Genomic DNA, 19,267 nt, shown 5'->3' with positions numbered 1-19,267 from the left:
CAGAAAAAGTGTCAGGCCCCATTTCAGCAGGACAATGGTGCACAGGAGTTTTATGGGCACGTGAGGCTGCAGATGGCCAGAGGACCAACAAAGCGGAAAGAAGAGGCAATAAGTAGTAGTGTGCTCAGAGATTGTTACAAATGGTGCAGGGACTCATTGGGACTCAGACCTGTTACCACAGCACAAATAATTAGTAAAATAACAGTGCTAGGAGATCTGCAGAGAGATGGGCCTGAGCCTGTTTTGGACTCGCCAAGAAGACCTTTCAACAGAGAAGGATTTGGAAAAGATTGTTTTACAAAATCAGAACACTAACTTTGTCAGCCTCTTGTAACTTAAACAATCTATTCACTCATACCTTGATACCATCTACATTTTTAGTTAATCTTTAAGGTGCTAATAGACTATTTGTTGTTTTTTTAAGTTAACTTATTCAGTCTTTTTTCTCCTTTCCCCTCCCTTTCTCTCTCCCCCCCCTTATTTATTCTTTGTTCTGGACTTTTAATACTCCCGTCACCTGAAGAAGTGGGTTGTGCCCAGGAAAGCTCATGATACCATCTACATGTTGTTAGTCTTTAAGGTGCTACTAGCCTATTCGTTGTTTCATACATTTTTCTGTCCGAAAGTTGACTACAGTGAAGCCGTGTATAAACAGTGAAGCTGACAGTAACCCTTTGACAAGCTCCCAGCCCGAGTTTGCAAGTGAGCCCCAGAAGCCGCCGGCTGATTTGAAAAAACTTGCTGTCTTCAGAACCCGGCTGGGAAGTGCAAGGAGGCAGAGCTTCTGGCTCTTCCTTCCCTCTTCCCTTGTCCCTCCTTTTTAGCTGTTTGATTCCCTTCTCTTCCCCGCCTCGCTCCTTGCTCCCCTCTCCCCCCATTACCTGCCGCTCACGTTGGGCTCTTGGCCCAGGAATCATCCTTCCAGGGCCCACCCACCACCGCCTTTACCATTGGCTCCGCGGGCTGCCCGTCTCCCCCTTCCCCTGTCCCGGAGGCAGGTTCGCGGGAGCTGCGGCAGGCTCGGCGCGTCTCCGGCTGCCTGGGAGAGGAGCTAGCACTGGCAGCGGCAGCTCGGAGCCTCGGTCCCACGCGCCGCGGCGGCTCCCCAGTAGCCGGGGCCGGGCACCATGTAGCCGCTGCTGTCCGGACGGCGCGCGAGGCCCCGGGGGCGGCTTCCTGGCGGAGCATGCGGGCGCCGGCGGCGGGGGGCTGAGCTGGTACCCACCGCGGCGGCTCCTGCCTCCCCGCGGCACTTGGTGGCGATGGGGGAGAAAGTTTCGGCCGGCCCGGAGCGGCTGCGGGGCGGCGGCCGCATCGTCTTGTCCAGCTCCAGCTCCTCGGGCTCCGAAACTCTCTCGGAGGAGGGGGACGCGGGGCGGCAGGCGGCGGCTCCCCGCGGGACTCAGGAGGAAGAAGGCGGGCGGCGGCGGCGGCAGCAGAGCGAGGAGGCGGCGAGCCCAGGTGGGGGGCAGCAGCAGCCGCGGCCGGAGAGTGACGCCTCGCTGGAGGAGCAGGAGGAAGAGGTGCGGTTCGTCCCGGGGAAAGGGCCCGGCCAGGTGCGGGGGCGGCGGGCGCCGTGGCTGGCTCCCAGCCGGGCGTGGTGCCGCGGGAGGGCGGGGTGGCGCCCTGAGGTTAGAGGCGCTCGGCCCTGTGGGCACCCGCAGCGATTGCCCGGCTGCATCCTGCGTCCCTGGGGATGGGGGCTGGCTGCAGGGCGCTGGAAAAATTTGTCTGAGGGGGGTGCCGAGCGCCATTGAGCCACACGTAACCCTGTGTGTCATGGAGCCCACCTCAAGCAGGGGGTGTGGCGGCAGCGAGCTTTGCTGGGCGTTGAACTTGCTTCTCCCTCTATGCTCTGCCCTGTCTTCCCCGCCTCTGACGGGAGAGCTGGGGTTGAGACAGAACAGGGCTTCCCTGCACGCTGTTCGCAGGGGCCCCACCCCGCTTCCTCAGGCAGACAGCGGGGTCGTGTTTGTTCCTTGGGCTAAATGTTTTTTTAAAAGGGGGAAAACTTCCTGATCTCCAGCGCTGCACCCTCCTTCCCCGAAAAGTCCAACAGGACCTTACAAATAACGCTGCTATAAAATGAATTTCTCAATGTCATATGGAAATTATGGGTTAGCCCTTAAATGTCTGCAAGAGAGCTAATGCCATATCTTTGTGGATTGTGGTGTGGCTTTGTGAGGACAGATCTGTTGGTTGATGTATGTATACGTATGGTTTTAAAAACTGATTTTAGCCTTACTGTTTCAAAGGTATTTAGGCTGTTTTTAGGCTAGGTACTATAGTTGTATGTATTATATTGGTTTAAATCTGTTGGCATACTCTGGTTCCATGAAACTTCATAAAACCTACTTTGGACTCATATTTTCACTGGGCAATCTCTCTGTTACTTTGCCTGGTGGCTCTCAAACTTTTTTTTTTTTTTGTAAGTTGTTGACAACATCCTCATACAGGCTACCTTCTCTCTTGGACTTCATCCTACATTTCCCTTTGTCTTTGGCAGAGACTGACCAAAGAGCCCAAGGATTTATTTTCACTGCAATGTTAACCTGAGCATAGTTAACTCAAGCTAACTCCTGTCCAGGTAACTTAACTGGTGGCAGATGCACAAGAGGAAATGGACAGAACAATTATCAAGTGATCCATTCCCTGTTATCTAGGTCCAGCTTCTGGCAGAGGTAGGTTTAGGGACACAGCTAGAAGGATATGCCTGCTCTGTAATTAAGCACCCACAGGTGGCCTGTGCAGGCTACTTGGGCTAACAGGCTTTCGAATTGTGGAGTAGATGTTTAGGCCGTGGTTCAAATCTGGGCTCTTGGACCCTGTGAGTTAGGAAGGTCCCAGAGCCTGGGCTACAGCCTGAGTCCTCCTGAACCTCTATGGTGCAATTAACTAGATCCTTAGACCTAGTCTTGTGATCCCAAGCCAGCTGGATAGGCCAGCCACATGTGTAACTGCAGTACAGACATAGTTTATACGTAGGCATTGCCTCCCTGACCATCCTGTCCAATAGCCCTTGGTGTACTTAACTTCTATTGCATCAGGGGATAGCCGAGTTAGTCTGTTACAGAAAAAAACAGCAAGGAAATGGTCTGGTAGCACTTTAACAAAACATGTAGATAGTATCATGAGCTTTCATGGGCACAGCCCACTTCTTCAGATGACTGGAGTTATGACTAGGGGATAAGAAAACTTGAAATAGGAGAAGGGAAGTGTGTGTGTGGGGGGAAGAGAAAGATGCTCTGTTGCCCACCTCCCTACCTCTATACATAAAATATCAGGAGAAAGGGTACTAAACCTGAGCAGATAAAGATCAAAGTCAGTAGATAGATTGCTAAGGCAGGAAGGATACCATTCAGAAAGCTGTTAGCACCTTCAGTGTCTTGTCACAGGCCAGCTCCTCAAGTCAAATTCACAGGGAAAGCTTGGAATTAAAATACATATGCAAATTCAATTCTATTACTGATGGACTTAATCAAGATTTGGCAGTGGTGGACCTTTTATAATTGAAGGTGCTAACAGTTTTCTGAATAGTATCCTTCCTGCCTTAGCAATCTATCTACTGACTTTGCTCTTTATCTGCTCAGGTTTAGCACCCTTTCTCCTGATATTTTATGTATAGAGGTAGGGGGGTGGGGTGATAGAGCATCTTTCTGCCCTCCCCCCCATTTATTTTGAGTTTTCTTATCCCCTAGTCATAACTCCGGTCATCTGAAGAAGTGGGCTGTGCTCACAAAAGCTCATGATACCATCTACATGTTTTATTAGTCTATAAAGTGCTACCAGACCATTTGCTTGCGTTTTTTTTAACTTCTATGAACATACCAAGTTCTTTTTTTGGACCCCGTTACACTTTTGGCTTTCGTAGCATCTTCTGGAAAGTTCCTACTCTAACATTTTAGCTGCACAGGGTGGCTGAATCCTTGCTGTGTTACTAGCTGACACGTTTTCAGCAGTGTGCCCAGTAAACTGAGTGCTTGGGTGGATACCCTGGAGAGATTCAAATACTGGCCAGCTGATTAGCATAGCACACTCAGCTGGCAGCATGTTTCTCTACTGGTGGTGCAATTTGCACATACCTTGGTGCAAATAACAAAATTGATGGAAACAGTTGGAACATGGGTCAGCAATATTTGAGCATGAATTTATAACTCCAAATGAGCTAGGGAGCTATTATTTAAAGAATTAGTTAAGGGCAATGCTCTAGGCAAAACCTTGAGTTAATGCTGTTAGCATTATTAACACAATGTTAGCAAGCCCTCAGAGAATTAGGCACAAAACTTCCGCTAAAATTAAGTGCACTTCTGGAAACTCTAGTCTTCCCTAAAAAATACCAGGGCAGATCAAAACGCACTAATTGGAGCAACAGCCACAGAATGTGTTCAAGCACCCACTCCTGCATTAAAGCTAGTTTATCCACAAGCTGTCTTCTTTTTTGCATGTGTTAAGATTTTATCTGCCCTGGCTGCTAGCAGGTCACTTTGCTGTTTGGTTCTGCTCTCTTTGCATTTGCTAGCCCACCAGTTTTGCTGTAGTCAGCAGAATTGCTCATGGTTGAATTTCAAAGTGAAGAAATGAAGAAATACTTAAAGCAGCAGGTTAAGACTTCATTTTCTATGCAGGGAACCACACGTGAAGAATACAGAGGATTTTTGAAACAAACTTGAATGATCTCTTGAAACTTTTCAAAAAGCTGAATGTTGATTACAGTTTGCATAGTTGGGGAAATCATGCTGATTGGTCTTGTCCCATTAGTTTTATTTTTGTTGCTTTTAAATAAAGTCATAGCTTGAAAAGCTTCCTGGACTTCCCTTGGGTTAAGGGGAGAAAGTGCCTGGGTAGGAAGTTTAGATTTCTTCCCTCTCTCTCTCCCTCCCTCCCTCCCCCTTTCTGTTCCCTTCTCCTCAATCTTCCTTCTGATGAAGCTGAGTACTTAAGAGTGATCTTGTTAAATGCACACCATTGCTAAGAGAACCTGTGAGCCGTAGGAAAGGTAGGATAGCTGTCAGCAGATCCAAGAAGATAGTGCTGCCTCTGTTCATACTTTTATAGTTATCTTTACAACCATAACTTGAACCCTTTTAACTAAAAAACATTTAAATTATTATATAATTAGTTACATAGGTTCCCTGCTGTTTTTGACTAGAACTGAGCGAATAATGGATTTGCAGTCTCTCCTCTTGAAACTGTTCCACAGTATATAGATAAGGCAGTAGCAATTGGAGCAGGGACTTGAACTTGAGTTTCTGCCTTCTTGGGTGAGTGCCCATATGTCAGCCGACGGTCAGGGCAGTGTGTGTGTGTGTATGTTTCCGAGAAAAGGTTTAACGTCCGTGCCTTTACTGCTAGGACCGGGGTCCCATCGCAGAGGGTGGCCAGCAGGCCAACAGACGCCCCGTTATATAGGAAGAGCTTATTACATCTTAGATTTCAACTGCTAGAATTTCATAATTCCTTCGCAGCGGGCAGCCTTGAGGAAAGACTGAAAGATGCCCCAGTGGGTCCTGTCACCTGGGAGTGACACAGATCCAAACGCCCAAGCTCTTCCTATAACTGTCCCTTTAGACCGGCTGAAGTTCTTTTAAATTGTGCTTGGTTCTGTTACAGCAACTGAAGGAGTCAGGTTAAAGCTTAAACAGTTACAGGTTTATTAAAGAAGCTTATAAATCATATGGTTGCAATGGCTATTGTTCTATTTCTTAACTATTAGCAAAATATAGGTCTTAAAAATGGTTACAAAGAAGATAAAGATAGAAAAATAGAAATAATGGTACCAAGTAACAGCTTACTCTTTCTATGTGTACACTTAAGACAGAGGACCACATCCAGGTACCATTTTTACCCCCTTCTGTGCCTCTCGACTCCAGCATGTCAGGCCAGGGCCGGTCCCTCAATTCCTAGGAAAGACGAAAATACGAGGTGGGCGTCCCCATAGAACCTCGGGAGGTCAAACACCTAACCCGACCAGCAGGTAGAGGGTAGAATGACACTCAAAGTGAGTGTGTGCTGGGCCCAACTTTTATAATCATGAGGTCACGTATTTCTCTTTCTTATCTGTCATGCCAATTGATGCTGGTCTGTCTGCTGTGAGACCAGTTCTTACAAGGGAGTTGTGAACTTAATTTACACTTGTAAGAGAGAATTGAGATGATTAAATTTTGAAGTACAGGACATTGTTTTCTCAGTGGGAAATTCCTCTTCCTGGGACTGTGTGTGTTCGAATCAACATAGGTGCCAGCCGCAGCCTCGAGGCCAGCTTATTGACTTAGCTGCTCTCTATCCACATATCTGTGTTTCAGCTTCTCAGGATCAGATGAGCCAGCATAGACTATGCTGATATTATTGCTCCTTCTCTGTCCTGTATGCTTCAGAGAGGCAAATAAGATGGATAATATGGAGGCAGGCTGTCTGGCCACACCATACCACCTGACTGCTCAGTAGCCTAGGATGGGTGTGTCTTAGGCTGTCCTCTTGAAGCTTTTCCACATTGTATAAAATTCTTGAAAAGTCATGGGCCAGAGAGTGGGAGACCAATTCCAGACCCTGGAGCGTCTGTGGGGTTGAAGGAAAAAGGACAAATACCAGAGGGGCAATGCTTGTCCCATTTTCGTTTTACCATGCTTCTTATCTCATGTGGATAGAAACTTCTCTCTGCCGGAAAGTGGCTGGGAGCCGGGGTCACAGTTGTTTATAGTTTTTGTTAAACTTACAAAAACAAATAGTACCAAACATCAATGCTGCATCCATCATTTTGTTACTAAATACTTTTCTTTCAGTGAGAAAGAAGCCATGTAGTTTATAGGTCAATCAATTCTCAGACTTTGACTGAACTGCTGGAGATTGAATTTACATACAGTGTGAGATCATCATTGAAGCTAAAAGCCACCTTTTCCCACATAAAACTCCCCAGTCCTTGTTACCATGTTAAATTGAACTTTTACAGGAGAAAATTGGTAAATTTACCTTTGTAAAGTTTTTTTATAAAAGTGTTCTTTGTAACTGAAACTTGGTATTCATATGACAGCATGGTTTGAGTTCTGTCTTCAAGATTATTAAAACCCCCAAATGACTGAAAATTTAAACTGACTTTTTAGAGTTGCTGATATTCAGTTAAATATATTCTTTGGAAACAGCTTTTCCTCATGATTCCTGTATCTCAAAGCCCTTGTACAGTAAAATTAAGGATATAGAAGAAAAACTACTGTACCAAGAAAGTACAGGATGACAGGAGAGGAGTCACGTGAGGATTACCTGTTGCGTTCACTCCTTGGGGCATCTGGCATTGACCACTCTTGGCAGACAGTTACTAGAATAGATGGACCTTTGGTCTGACCCAGTATGGCCATTCACCTGTTGCTGCTTATTCATCACTTGAAGACTCACCGCTCAGCTCTCCTATTGGGCCATGCCTACATTAAAAAGCCAGGTGGACTCAGCTATGTTGTTCAGAGCCACACCCCTGAGCAGTGTAGTGAAACTGTCCTAAGCCCTTGTGTGTACAGTGCTAGGATGATGGAAGAATTCTTACCTTGACCTAGCTACCAGCTGGTTGGGAGATGAATAAATTACAACTATGGGTGAATCCCTCTTGTCATTGTAGTGACTCTCCACTGAAGCACTGCAGCTATGCTGCTGTAGTGGCTGATGTGTAGACATAGCTTTTTCCATCCTTTTAAAAAAAAAAAAAAAAAAAAAAAAAAGACACACAAGGTGTTGGGAGGGGTCATGGATCATAGTTGAATACTCTGCACAGGTGCGAAAAGTAGGGCATCTCAGTTAGAAAGACCCAGAAACTTCCAAAACAAGATCTGGTAGTTAGTTAGTAGATATGTGCATTACTTGTTTTGGGGCTGTATAGTCAATTTTCATTGTGGGCAGACCACCTGGCAGGTCATATCTTAGTTACTCTCTGAGACCTGAGCCAATCAGAGAGTCAGGGTAGTGGAGAAAGGTTTTAAAGAGGAATTTGATTGAAATGGGACCAAGCATTGTGTTTGCTTTGAGGGCTGGGTCTCAATCCCTGTACCACTTTGGATACAAATGAATGCTATTTTAGCTTTATTTACCAGAGACACCCTCCACTAGAGTCCACGGAGTGTTTTATGAACCTGCCTGAAGAATTTGTCATAGTTATTAGCATTCTGCTCTAAATTGGGATTCTGTTTGTTAGAGAGATTGGGGTAGCGCTTAATGAAGTTTTGTGAATTCTTGCTTGACTTAGCCAGGCTTATGAGGAGAAATGGTGCCCTGCAACATGACAGTCTATACAAATACAAGAGAAGGGTATTTTATTTGGTGATTCTAGCCTGTGTAACACTGTAGATAGAGGCTATAGGCTTCTATTTCACCAGCAACTGAGAAGAACAGTGAGCTATTAATTCCAAGGCTGAATAGGTGTATATTTGTGGAGCTCCCCAGAATGTTTGTTTGTGGACAGGGTTCTGAAGTATTTTTAAGGCTGTCATTTCTCTGCCCCAAAAATCCAATTGACACACTCTAAAGAAATGTTTCTTAAACTTTTTAAGACTGAGGAACACCAAGGATTTTTTTGTTGTGGGGGAAGCCCCCGGGGAAAAGTTGTTGGGGGGTGGGAGGGAAAGGCTTGTCTCTTTAAGGGTGGCTATTTTGAATTCTGTTCTTTCCATGGCATACCAGTGTGCTGCGTAATACACTTTAAGAAACTCTGCTCTAAAGTCTCAAAAATCAACGCTGAGAGAGGATCAGAGAGAAATGTGTTTTCATGTGAGTGTTGTAACCTTGTATTAGCAAATATATGTACAGTACATAAGAGAAACAAAAAGGAGAAGCACTGTGTAAGGTACTAAGAATGTTAAATAGCGACTAATTGACTAATCGAATAGTTGATGCATTTTGCATCGACTATTCAATTAGTCGATGGGGCACTTTCACCTTTGAAGTGTAGCAACAGCTCTAGGGCTGTTGCTACACTTCCCGAGCTCCACATGGCGCTTTTGCCTTTGATCAGTTGGGGACTCCAGCTGATCCTGAGCTCCACATGGTGCTGCCACTTTGAAACACTGCATGTAGCCTGATGCCGGGCTCCTTGTGGCGTTTCAAAGCTGCAGTGCTGCTCAAAGCCCAGGGTCAGCGGGGGAGTCCCCAGCTGACCCTGGGCTCCATGTGGTGCTGCCGCTTTGAAACTCTGCAAGGAGTTGGCTGCCGGGCTCCCTGTGGCATTTCAAAGCGGCAGCGCTTCATGGAGCCTGAGGACAGTGGGGGAGTCCCCAGCTGATCCTGGGGCTCCATGTGATGCTACTTCTTTGAAACGCCACATGCAGTCTGGGGACCCCCCCCAACTGACTATGGGCTGCATGCGGCATTTCAAAGCATCAGCACCATATGGAGACCAGGGTCTGGCCCCAGGCTTCAAGTGGTGCTGTCACTTTGAAGTATCCCCCTCCTCCCTTCCCACCTTGCTGCTTCTTTCTGATAGAGGCAGTAAGACGGGGAAGTGACTAGTTGATTAGCATTTGCTTATCGGATAGTTGACTTAGTCGTTCACATCCCTATAAGGTACATGAATTGATTCATCAAATAGGTTTTGTTTAAAAGTTATTCTTGATATTCCAAATGTTATTGGCAACATTTTATGCTATTTACCATGTATTTTTATGCATTTAAATGTTTATGCTAAGAACCATATGGTGCGCTCACTTTGAAATTTACTAGGAACTATGAACATCTTTATCAGTGTTTTACATTCAGCAGCTCTGAGGTTGAACATTTATGTAACCTTTTTAGAAAGCACTGCAGAACAGAGCTGTGGCTTGCACTTTAACAAAGGGTTAAGATGAGGAGCAAGAAATTGGGAGCCGGGAGTGAACAAGATTTATACAGAATATTGCCTGAACATCCTTTGCACTGTTCCAATATCAAAATCAGTTGTTTAGAAAATTGTGACTTTATATGGGAAATGTGAGCAGGACTAGATAGGTTTCTGAAAAAACAAGATTCTGTCATGAAGCCCTCAATATTATGGAGCAAAAAATTACAGAAAATAGAATTGTTTGTAAATATTTTTTTTTTTTTTTTTTGTAGATTTGTCATCTGGAATGCATAGCACCCAATAGGTACATACCTGTGATTGTAGATTGCCATACCTTAATGCAGCACTGTTGGCTGTAGCTTACGTTACTCTTATACAGGCAGTCCCCGGGTTACGTACAAGATAGGGACTGTAGGTTTGTTCTTAAGTTGAATCTGTATGTAAATCGGAACTGGCGTCAGCCGCTGCTGAAACTGATCAGTTTCAACCGCGGCTGAATTTGGACGCCAGTTCTGACTTACATACAGATTCAACTTCAGAAACCCAGGCGTCCCCAAGTCAGCCACTGCTGTAGTAAGCCGCTGGTCAGTTTCAGCAGCGGCTGACTTGGAGACGCCTGGGGCAGAGCAGCTGGGGTGCTGCCGGGTTGGTCCGGAGCGGTGCTGCTGGACCAACCCGGCAGCCCCCAGCTGCTCTACCCCAGGGGTAGGCAAGAAAAGCCTGGTCTGCTGGGGGGGGGGGGCACTAGCTGCACCCTCCCCCCAGAAGACCAGTGAGACGGGGGTGGCGGGACCGCACAAGTCCTCCACGGCTTTGCTCCGTCTCCCTGGTCTGCTGACCTGGGAGACACGGAGCAAAGCCGCAGAGCATGCGGGCAGCGGGACAGTCCAGGCGTGCCGCGGCTGTCCCACTGCTGGCGTGCTCCGAGGCTTTGCTCCCCATCTCTCTGCAGACCAGGGAGACGGGGAGCAGCTTTTCTCGCCCCGGAGGACGGGGGCGGCGGACCGCGGCGCATCTGGGCGTCCCGCCGCTCCCGTCCTCTGGGGCGAGAAAAGCCCCGTTCATAACTGCGGATCCGACGTAAGTCAGATCCGCGTAACTCGGGGACTGCCTGTACAACCTGGTGTCCTTAAATATTAATACTGTACATGTTTTGTTCTGGAATATGACATAAATGACCTACTCTGAAGCTACATGATTGACATCAGCCCATGCCACTCACTCTTCCTTAATCAAATGGAGTGGTGGTGTTTTTGCTGTTCCATTTTTTCCTTCCTCTTTTTCTTTCCCTATCGGTACTTGAAAATAAAAACACCATCTGAAATGAACAGTTTCAGTGTATGAGTGAGATCCCAGTTATATGAGTGTATGAGTGAGAATCCCAGCATTGTTTTAATAACAAGTTCTTAGTGTTTGGCAGTGATGGAGCAAGCACCTTTGTAGCTCCTCCTGAACACATCTTTTGCTCAAAGACGAACTGCATAATTATTGGAAAGTGAGTTAAGAGTCATAGATCGAGGCAGTGATGAAATACATGCTCATTACTACATGGAGTTGGAGTTTATCAACAAGATAGTTTTGTGTCAGAAAATGCCAATTCATCAACCTGAACACTTTCCTGGAAAAGGGCTATTTTCAATGAAGCCTTCATTGGGAAAGTATCTCAGGTTCAGGGTATACAGTAATTTCTACTCAAAACCAGAGAGATGTCCCCCATCATAGCCAGTAGCCTAGTGGTTATGGCACTCCTCCAATGTGCAGAAGACAGGGGCAAGCCAAGTTCAAGTGCCTGCTTAGCCTTGTTCAGAATCCTTGTGAACCTGTGTCTCATCCTAACCATGAGGCTTTTGGCTACCTCAGAGTGGGGAAGGGAGAGGAGGGGTCTCCTGTTTGGAATTCTTTGCATTTCTATAAATTGGGCTAAAAAGTGATTAAGTCTGTAACTTGGTTGTTAGGTGATTCATGTAGAATGTGGATGGCATAGATACAAGTCCCTGATCTGAAAACGGGAGATCAGGGACATAAACCTAGTTCTCCCGTATCTCCTTCATCTCTGGTGAGTGCCACAGCCATTGGTTTGTTGGCTGGGCGTGGTTGGCTGTGTCTGTTTTTTACAGCGGCAGCTTTGAAGTATCTCAGTTTTGTCCCAGAGTGAAATAGGTAACTTTTCAAAATTGTGGACGTTCTTGCAGGATGAGAGAACCATTTCCCAGCTAGTTCTACTACTGAATTCTTGAATATTTGCTGTGCGGGTTTAGGAGAAGGTAATCACAAAGGCAGATATTTTCATTTTTAAGTATACAAGACTGTCTCAGCATTCATGTAAACCACCTTTCCTCCCCCCCCCCCCCCCCCCCCCGTTTTGCTTTTACAGTAGAAGTATTTTGTGCTTATTTTTCTTTGCCAGAGAGACTCATCAAAATCTTTTGGAGTATCCTTGGTGATGCCACACAGAGCTGTAAGATGAGCTTCTGTGCCCACAGTGGTGTGAGTGAATGTTGAAGAGGCTGATTCTTATGCTTAAGCTGCCATTCAGTTTATACTTTCACGTGCCAGAACAGTTTTAAGGTCCTTCTTAAAATAAGGAAATGAGGACCTGATTATTTCTAATCTTAAAAACAAGACTGAGATCTGTGTGCATCATAAAGAAGCAACTAAAGGGCCATGAATGTACTGTTTAAGTTGGTAAGTGAGAGGAAATTGTGCTGAGATTACCATTATAGCCCTTAGAGCTGACTTTAGCATTTTTTTGGTATTAATGCAAGTAAATCAACAGAACAATAATTCTAATAATACTGGCCTGAGCATGGGACAAAGAACCTGTAAAATCTGAGTGATAATTGGGAATTCTGAAGTAATCATTATAATTAATACATAATAGAATGGGCTACACCATCCAGCAGTCTTGCTAACTACATGAAGTAGGGATGTGAATGGATAACTGGTTACCAGGTAAGCATCACTCTTACTGAGTGATACTGGAACAGCATATGGCCTGTCATGGACAGAGGCTGCGCCAGCCCTGCATAGGCATTGGGAGCTGACAGCCTGCTCCAGGGCACACCGAGTGGGGGGCCTAGCAGTGGCAACCCCCTGCAACCAGAGAAGGTGTGCTTAATCAGTTCAATTTAGTGTTGAACTGATTAGGTAATTAACCAGGATTTTACATCCCTAATATGAACCTCCATCGCAGAATGAGAAATGGAAAAACTGTTTCTGGAAAACTACAGTTCCACAGTGAAGGGCTCTTGTGACAATCTACAAGAACCAGGAATGTAAACAGGATCTAAATATTAAGCAGTACTCTTAAGGATTAGAGCTCTCTAAAATGGTGATGCTCTGATAACATCGTGATGGGCACTGTATAAATTCTAGACTATTTGGGGAGCTTCTAGTTACATTGCAGCAGGGCTTGGATAGGTCCTGCCTTCTGTCTTCTGCAAAAGCATAGTAGCATGGAATAGGGAATTGGCTTTCTGACAATGGGAGCTTCACCTCTCTTCCTACTCAGCTATAAACCTTTGTCTGCAAATAAACTAACTTGGAAGATCCTGCTATGAGGGCAAAAATCTCTAGTGCTTACTAGTGAGGAAAATGGGGAGAGGTGTAACAAATGTTTTGTTTTGTGATTGTTCAGCACCTAGCAGAATGGGATCCTGGCCCATAAAAGGGGCTCCAATATGCAATGGTAATACAAATAACAAAGGGACTCAAGTGCAGTATTGCCAACTGCTGCTGGAATACTCTGTCTCAGTGATCTGTAACCTGTTTTCCATTGTTGGCTATCTCCAATATTACTTGTATGGGCCTATGACTGAGTCACAAGCTCATAGGTCACTGGGTGAGAATGGCTGCACTCTGTCTAGTTCTGGTCTGCCCAGTTGAAGAACGATGTTGATAAACTGGAGAATTCAAAGAAGAGCCACAATAATAATTAAAGGAATTGAAAATATGCCTCAGAACAAAAAGAAAGGAAAGCTAAGGGGGCTGGATGGGATGTAATTCAATTATTATACTTTGTGTCTCTCTGTCGTGACTATCCTATAAGTGTAAGATTAATGTGTCTATGAATCAAAATATCTCAGTGGTTTCATTATTTCTATTGTATTGGTTTTACATGCAGGATATGCTATTTAGCCCCTTTAAAAATAATTAGGACTGTCTTCACAAAATTAGTTAGATCTTCCATTATAAGATATTTTGTTAATTTCTTCCAGTGATCTGCAACAGGAATAGTTGCCTGGGTCCACAAAATAGTGGACTCCCCTTTTTTTGACTATAAAGAGCCCGAGTGGCTTCCTTGTTCCTGGTTTGACTCTTTCTAAAAGGTTAACTGGTAATATACTTGTTTAGAACATTAACGGGACTTCTTTCTAATATTGTTTTTTTTTTTTAAGTTACTTTCAGGATTCTTTCCCAAGCCTTTTCACCAATCAGTAGTTCCATATCCCATATATGAAAGAGATCCTGTTTGTCTTGCATTTCATAAACTAGCCGGGACAATATTATGTGTTTTATTATACAGAGATGGAGAAATGTGCATTCTGTAAACTAAAAAGTGCTGAACTACTTGGTTAATATTTCCTCCAGTGTTTTTCATTTACATTATCTCATTTCATTCTTTTGCTATTACAGTAAACTTCCGATAATCCAGCACCTTTAGGACCCAGGGGGTGCTGGATTATCAGAAGGGGGGGCTATGAGGGGTCTGGAGTGGGGTGGGAGGGGATGCCACCCCAGACCCCTCATAGTCCCCCCCCCTTACGATAGTCCGGCTCTGCCCCAGGCGTCCCTGATTCAGCTGCTGCTGGTCAGTTTCAGCAGCAGCTGAATCGGGGATGCCTGCAATAGAGCAGCTGAGGTGCTGCCGGGTTGGTCCCGCAGCGCTGAGGGGCGGCGCTATAGCACCAACCCAGCAGTACTCCAGCTGCTCTTGGGGACGCCTGGGACAGAGCAGCTCGGGTACTGCCCAGTTGGTCCCGTAGCGCTGCCCCTCGGGGCTGTGGGACCAACCCGGCAGCACTCCAGCTGCTCTGCCCCTGGGGTCCCCAAGTCAGCCGCTGCTGAAACAGATCAGCGGCGGATTCTAGGAAGCCCGGGGCAGAGCAGGTGGGGTCCTGCCGGGTTGGTCTTTTGTGGTTTGTCTTTTAAACAAAGATAGTCATGAGATTAATATGTTCTAGATACAACCTTTACTCCTGAAACATCAAGCCTGCTTATAACATTTACTAATACATATAGTTTTCTGGTTCCTTCCTTATCTGAAAGGGCTTACATTTTCAACAAACAATCTGCGTAAATTCATATGGCACGCATTTTTAAAAAAATCTGTTATATCTGTTTTTAGGGATTGTCCATCTGGAAATAAATCTTTCCACTTTCAATAGTGATAATTTGCCTCAACACCTAAAAACTGCTTCATTCAAAAATTTTGAAAGCAGTGTGACTTTTTTACAGTTATTTTATATTCTGAAGTTGTCTTTTTATTTGGTTGTGTTCCTCAGGTATGGGATTAAGGGATGACTTGATCACTCTCTGTAAGTACCGATGTGGGGAATAAATATTTCATAACGGTTTCTTTTGTCTATCAGAAAGGTATAACAGGGTCCAGTGGCTGGAAGTAGAATAGACAAGTTCAGTCTAGAAATAAAGCGCAAGTTTTTAGCAGGTTAGTTAATCATTGGAACAACTTACCATGAGTTGTGCTGGATTCTCCATGGCTGGCAATTTTAAAATTAAGATTGTATTTTGTTTAAAACATATGCTCTAGTTCAAACAGGAATTAATTCTGGGAAGTTTTGTGGTCAGTATTATGCAGGAAGTTGGTCTAGATGATTATAGTTGTCTTTTCTGCTTTTAGGATCTATTCAAAGATCATGAGTCAGGCCTCAAAATGAACTTTAAAAATAAAATTGTGTTATTTTTGTGGTGCATTGAATATGTAAGGGTCATATTTTCCAATTCTTCTTCACAGCCACAAAGGCTACACCATTTGCTTGTTAATTAATAAATGGAGATTTTCATGACTTTGGGAGCTGAGGCTTTATAAATGCCACAGGAGTTTTAGTGTTTGTGATGCAGTCAGAACAGTTGATAGCTGAGTGCATGTGGGAGTGATGGGTCAACAATGAGAAGATGGGGAGAAGTGGGCTTAAAATTAAGCCATTCATTTTTGTTTTATTTGTTTTATCTACTCATTCCCACTAACAATCACAGTTAAATATCTAGCTGAAAGAAATTCTCCCATAAAACATTCGCTCTGCACTTCATCTTTTGAAATAATGTAATATGATATTTTACTCAGAGATGTAAATGAAAATAAGGCTCCCATCTAACCAACAAACCATTGACCGGTTTACAATTTCTGTGCCATTTATATAAAGCCTATTCATGGGTATGTTTACACTGCAGAGTTGCATGTATGGGTTTTTTTTAAATATAATGGCTGTTTTTCCAAAAAAAACTTGTTACCACTACTCTGCAATCATGTTCTTTTAAAAAAAAAAAAAAACCAGAGGGTTTTTTTTCTGACAGCAGTATAGCTCTATGAGGAAGAATGCCTTTTCTGAAAGAGGTCTTTCAAAAAAAGGCATTTGTGGATGGGGGAAAAGGATTTTCTTTTGAAAGAAGAGGCCTCCAGAAAATAATACAGGTGCCCTGATGGCCACTCTGTGCAAAGTAATCACAGCTCTATAGTTCCTGTCTCCTGGCTCTTCTTAAAGCTCTAGGCACACTGGACAAGCCTTGTGTCAGGAAGCCAGCCTTGGAGCAGCACCCTGATCGCGTAGCTTTCCCTGCCACAGGCCTGCTGACCCATGGCACAGCCACAAGCCCCCCACGACTCCCCTGGCCCTCACAGGAAGCGGCGCCAGGGCTCTCAGGACCCACCGAGGGCTACCAAGCAGCGGGCACCGTCGTGGTCTGGAGTGGAGATCCTGTCCCTCCTCGAGCTGTGGGGAGAGGAGGGGACAATACAGGATCTCCACTCCAAACGACGCAGATATTTATGGCTGGATGGCTAAGTCCCTGGTGGCGTGGGGACACCCACTCAGGACCTAGAACAGGTCCGGAGTAAGGTGAAGGAGCTCCACACCTGCCCCTATTACGCAGAACTGCGCCAGATCCTGGGGAGTGGGGAAGCCCTTTTCCCCACCTGTCGTTATCGACTGTGTGCTAGACGCCTGTTGTTGCCCGGCTAGAGGTCACGACGGAGGAGGAAGAAGGGAGACAGCAGGGGTAGAAGGAGGAGGACGACGTGGCCACAGTGACGCTGTCTCTGGAGCTCAATTGCCGTGAGCCAGGATGTGTCCCAGACATCATCTGATGCCAGAGAGGGATCTTCAGATGAATGCTCTGTTTGTCACACATATAGGGCTTGGGAAGTGGGCATAGAGGGGGTGGGGTGTGAGTGTCGCTTAGCCTGCTCGGGCTGTATATCATGCTGCAGTCCGTACACGTGGAACCACATGCAACGTTATTGTGCACCACACAGACTCATCAGTCAGCCTCTGAGCCCGCCTAGGCTTCTGCTCTCAGAAACTGAAGCATGGCCATGTGGGGTTATCACACCAGGGGCAGCTCTGGCTCCATGGCACAAAGAAAAATGATGTGGAGTCCAAAGAAACAGGGCAGCCAAAGCAGGTACTGCTAAAGCTTTGCTGTCCCTTGAAGAGGTAGCAAGCACATAGCAGAAGCAGAGAAACGGCTGCCCGGGGGGGTTCCTTTAAGCGTGTGTCTAGCTAGGCTTTGGCACCAGCTCTCAGAAGCAACTGATGACCTAAAGCCCTACCTGAAGTGGTTCCGGGTGGCCTTATATGCGAGATAGCGTTCACACCGATTGGATGCTATCTTTAGAAAAAGTAGATCGCTTTTTCAATGCGCTTTGGCAGTGTGGACATTCTTTTTTGGAAGATCTCTTCCAGAAAAGCTTCTTCTGAAAGAAGCCTGCAGTATAGATATAGCCCATGTCTTCAAGAGGCGTAAGTCTGTTATGACCTGGTAATACTATTACTGTCCATTCATATTTTAAATGGTAAATGGTCTTAACCAGGAACCACTTAGCACAGTTATTTGCAGAGCAAGTATGGTTGAAGACCCTGAACATAGACAGGATTAAATCTTGAATAGTGCCACACAGAAAATTTTAATTAACATGTTACTTTGCTGAGAAAAAGTAACACACCATATTTAAGTGGAAAACTTAAACAACTAATAGTCTAGCAGTCTCTTAAAGACTAACAAAACATGTAGATGGTATCATGAGCTTTTGTGGATACAACCCACTTCTTCAGATGAATGGAGTATTAACAGTCAAGTTCCAAAATAAATTGGGGATTGGGGCGGGGGAGGGGAGGAGAGGAGGAAGGAAGGGGAAAAATAGTAAATTAGTGTTAATTTTACATGAAGCTGATAAGAGAAGGTGCAAATTGTTCTGAAGTACTCATTTGATTGGTTAAGTCATTAGGATGTAGAAGGTAGTGTGTTAGCCAGGTAATGTCTTTATTCATACCTTTGTGATGGGTCCCAAACTTGTAAATGATATATTTAAGTGACTAACTATAGGTGGAAGTAGCTGATTGTGGGGTTAATTTACACAATCCACTGCAGGGATGATGTATTCCCCGTTGGCCCACAGAAACATTACTTTGCATCATATTCATTCAGACAACTTAGGGAGAACTCTATATGGGTCTCAATAGAAACACACAGTGACTTACCGGTAATTTTTATTTCTTGAGGGCAGCATTTATTTAATATATACTGATTGACAAATTCTTTTTTCATGGAGCCTTTTCCGATGCTTTGCTAGAAGTATAATTAGCTGTACCTGCTCTTTGAGTGATCTTACTCTGGCTAATAGCACTTCTATCTTAGGAGATAGTGTGCTGTTGGTGAGTGCATGGATCTACCAGTGTATTAACCTTCCACCCCAACACGTTAGATTGCTAGTTATCTTCACAGCCTTAGGCAACTTTTATTAGAATACAGCCTCTTTCCGAGTTACGAACGAATTACTGACCAAACACTTGGCCATAACTCTATCTGTTCGTAACTTGGACCCTATTGAGTTGCACATGACTGCGCTGTTCGTAAGCGCAGGTCATGTTCGTAACTTGGGGACTGCCTTTACAACCACTCCATGAGAGCTTTGGTCGTAAGTGCGAACGGTTGTAACTTGACCGTTCGCAACTCGGGGAGCAGCTGTATAGGTATGCTATAATTAGGGTTGAAAAGACACTTCAGAATAAGCCTTTATTTTTCATACATTTTTACCTTACAGAAAAATGTCTTGGTTATAACGCTTTCGTGCCAGACATGAAGTTATGGGTCTGTTACAGGAGTAAGTAGGTGAGGGTCTGTGGCCTGAAAGATTAGGTAGGTAACTTAGATGGAAGCCACCCTTCAGCAAACAATTTAGAGCTGTTGTAAGACAGTGGCAGAGCCACAGAAGGTTGCTATAATCACCACTGATCAGAG

The 19,267-nt window shown here is 45.0% G+C and overlaps 1 protein-coding gene across 4 annotated transcripts in view; it reads left to right on the top strand.

Moving 5' to 3' along the window:
* The first annotated feature begins 682 nt into the window (after positions 1-682).
* Positions 683-19,267, top strand: part of MAST4 (microtubule associated serine/threonine kinase family member 4) — a 443,735-nt gene continuing 425,150 nt past the window's right edge. For 3 of the 4 annotated variants that reach the window (XM_075932356.1, XM_075932354.1, XM_075932355.1), the window contains exon 1: positions 684-1,523. In XM_075932356.1, coding sequence (XP_075788471.1) covers positions 1,263-1,523 — 261 coding nt within the window. In that variant the 5' untranslated portion in view covers positions 684-1,262. Of the gene's footprint in view, positions 1,524-19,267 lie in introns of all 4 variants that reach the window. The other variant, XM_075932353.1, reaches the window with a different exon arrangement.

This window comes from Pelodiscus sinensis, chromosome 6 (assembly GCF_049634645.1).
Source record: "Pelodiscus sinensis isolate JC-2024 chromosome 6, ASM4963464v1, whole genome shotgun sequence".
In the NCBI taxonomy this organism is placed as follows: domain Eukaryota; kingdom Metazoa; phylum Chordata; order Testudines; family Trionychidae; genus Pelodiscus; species Pelodiscus sinensis.
The sequence above is the reverse complement of the archived record's forward strand: the minus strand, read 5'-3'. Positions and strand labels throughout refer to the sequence as shown.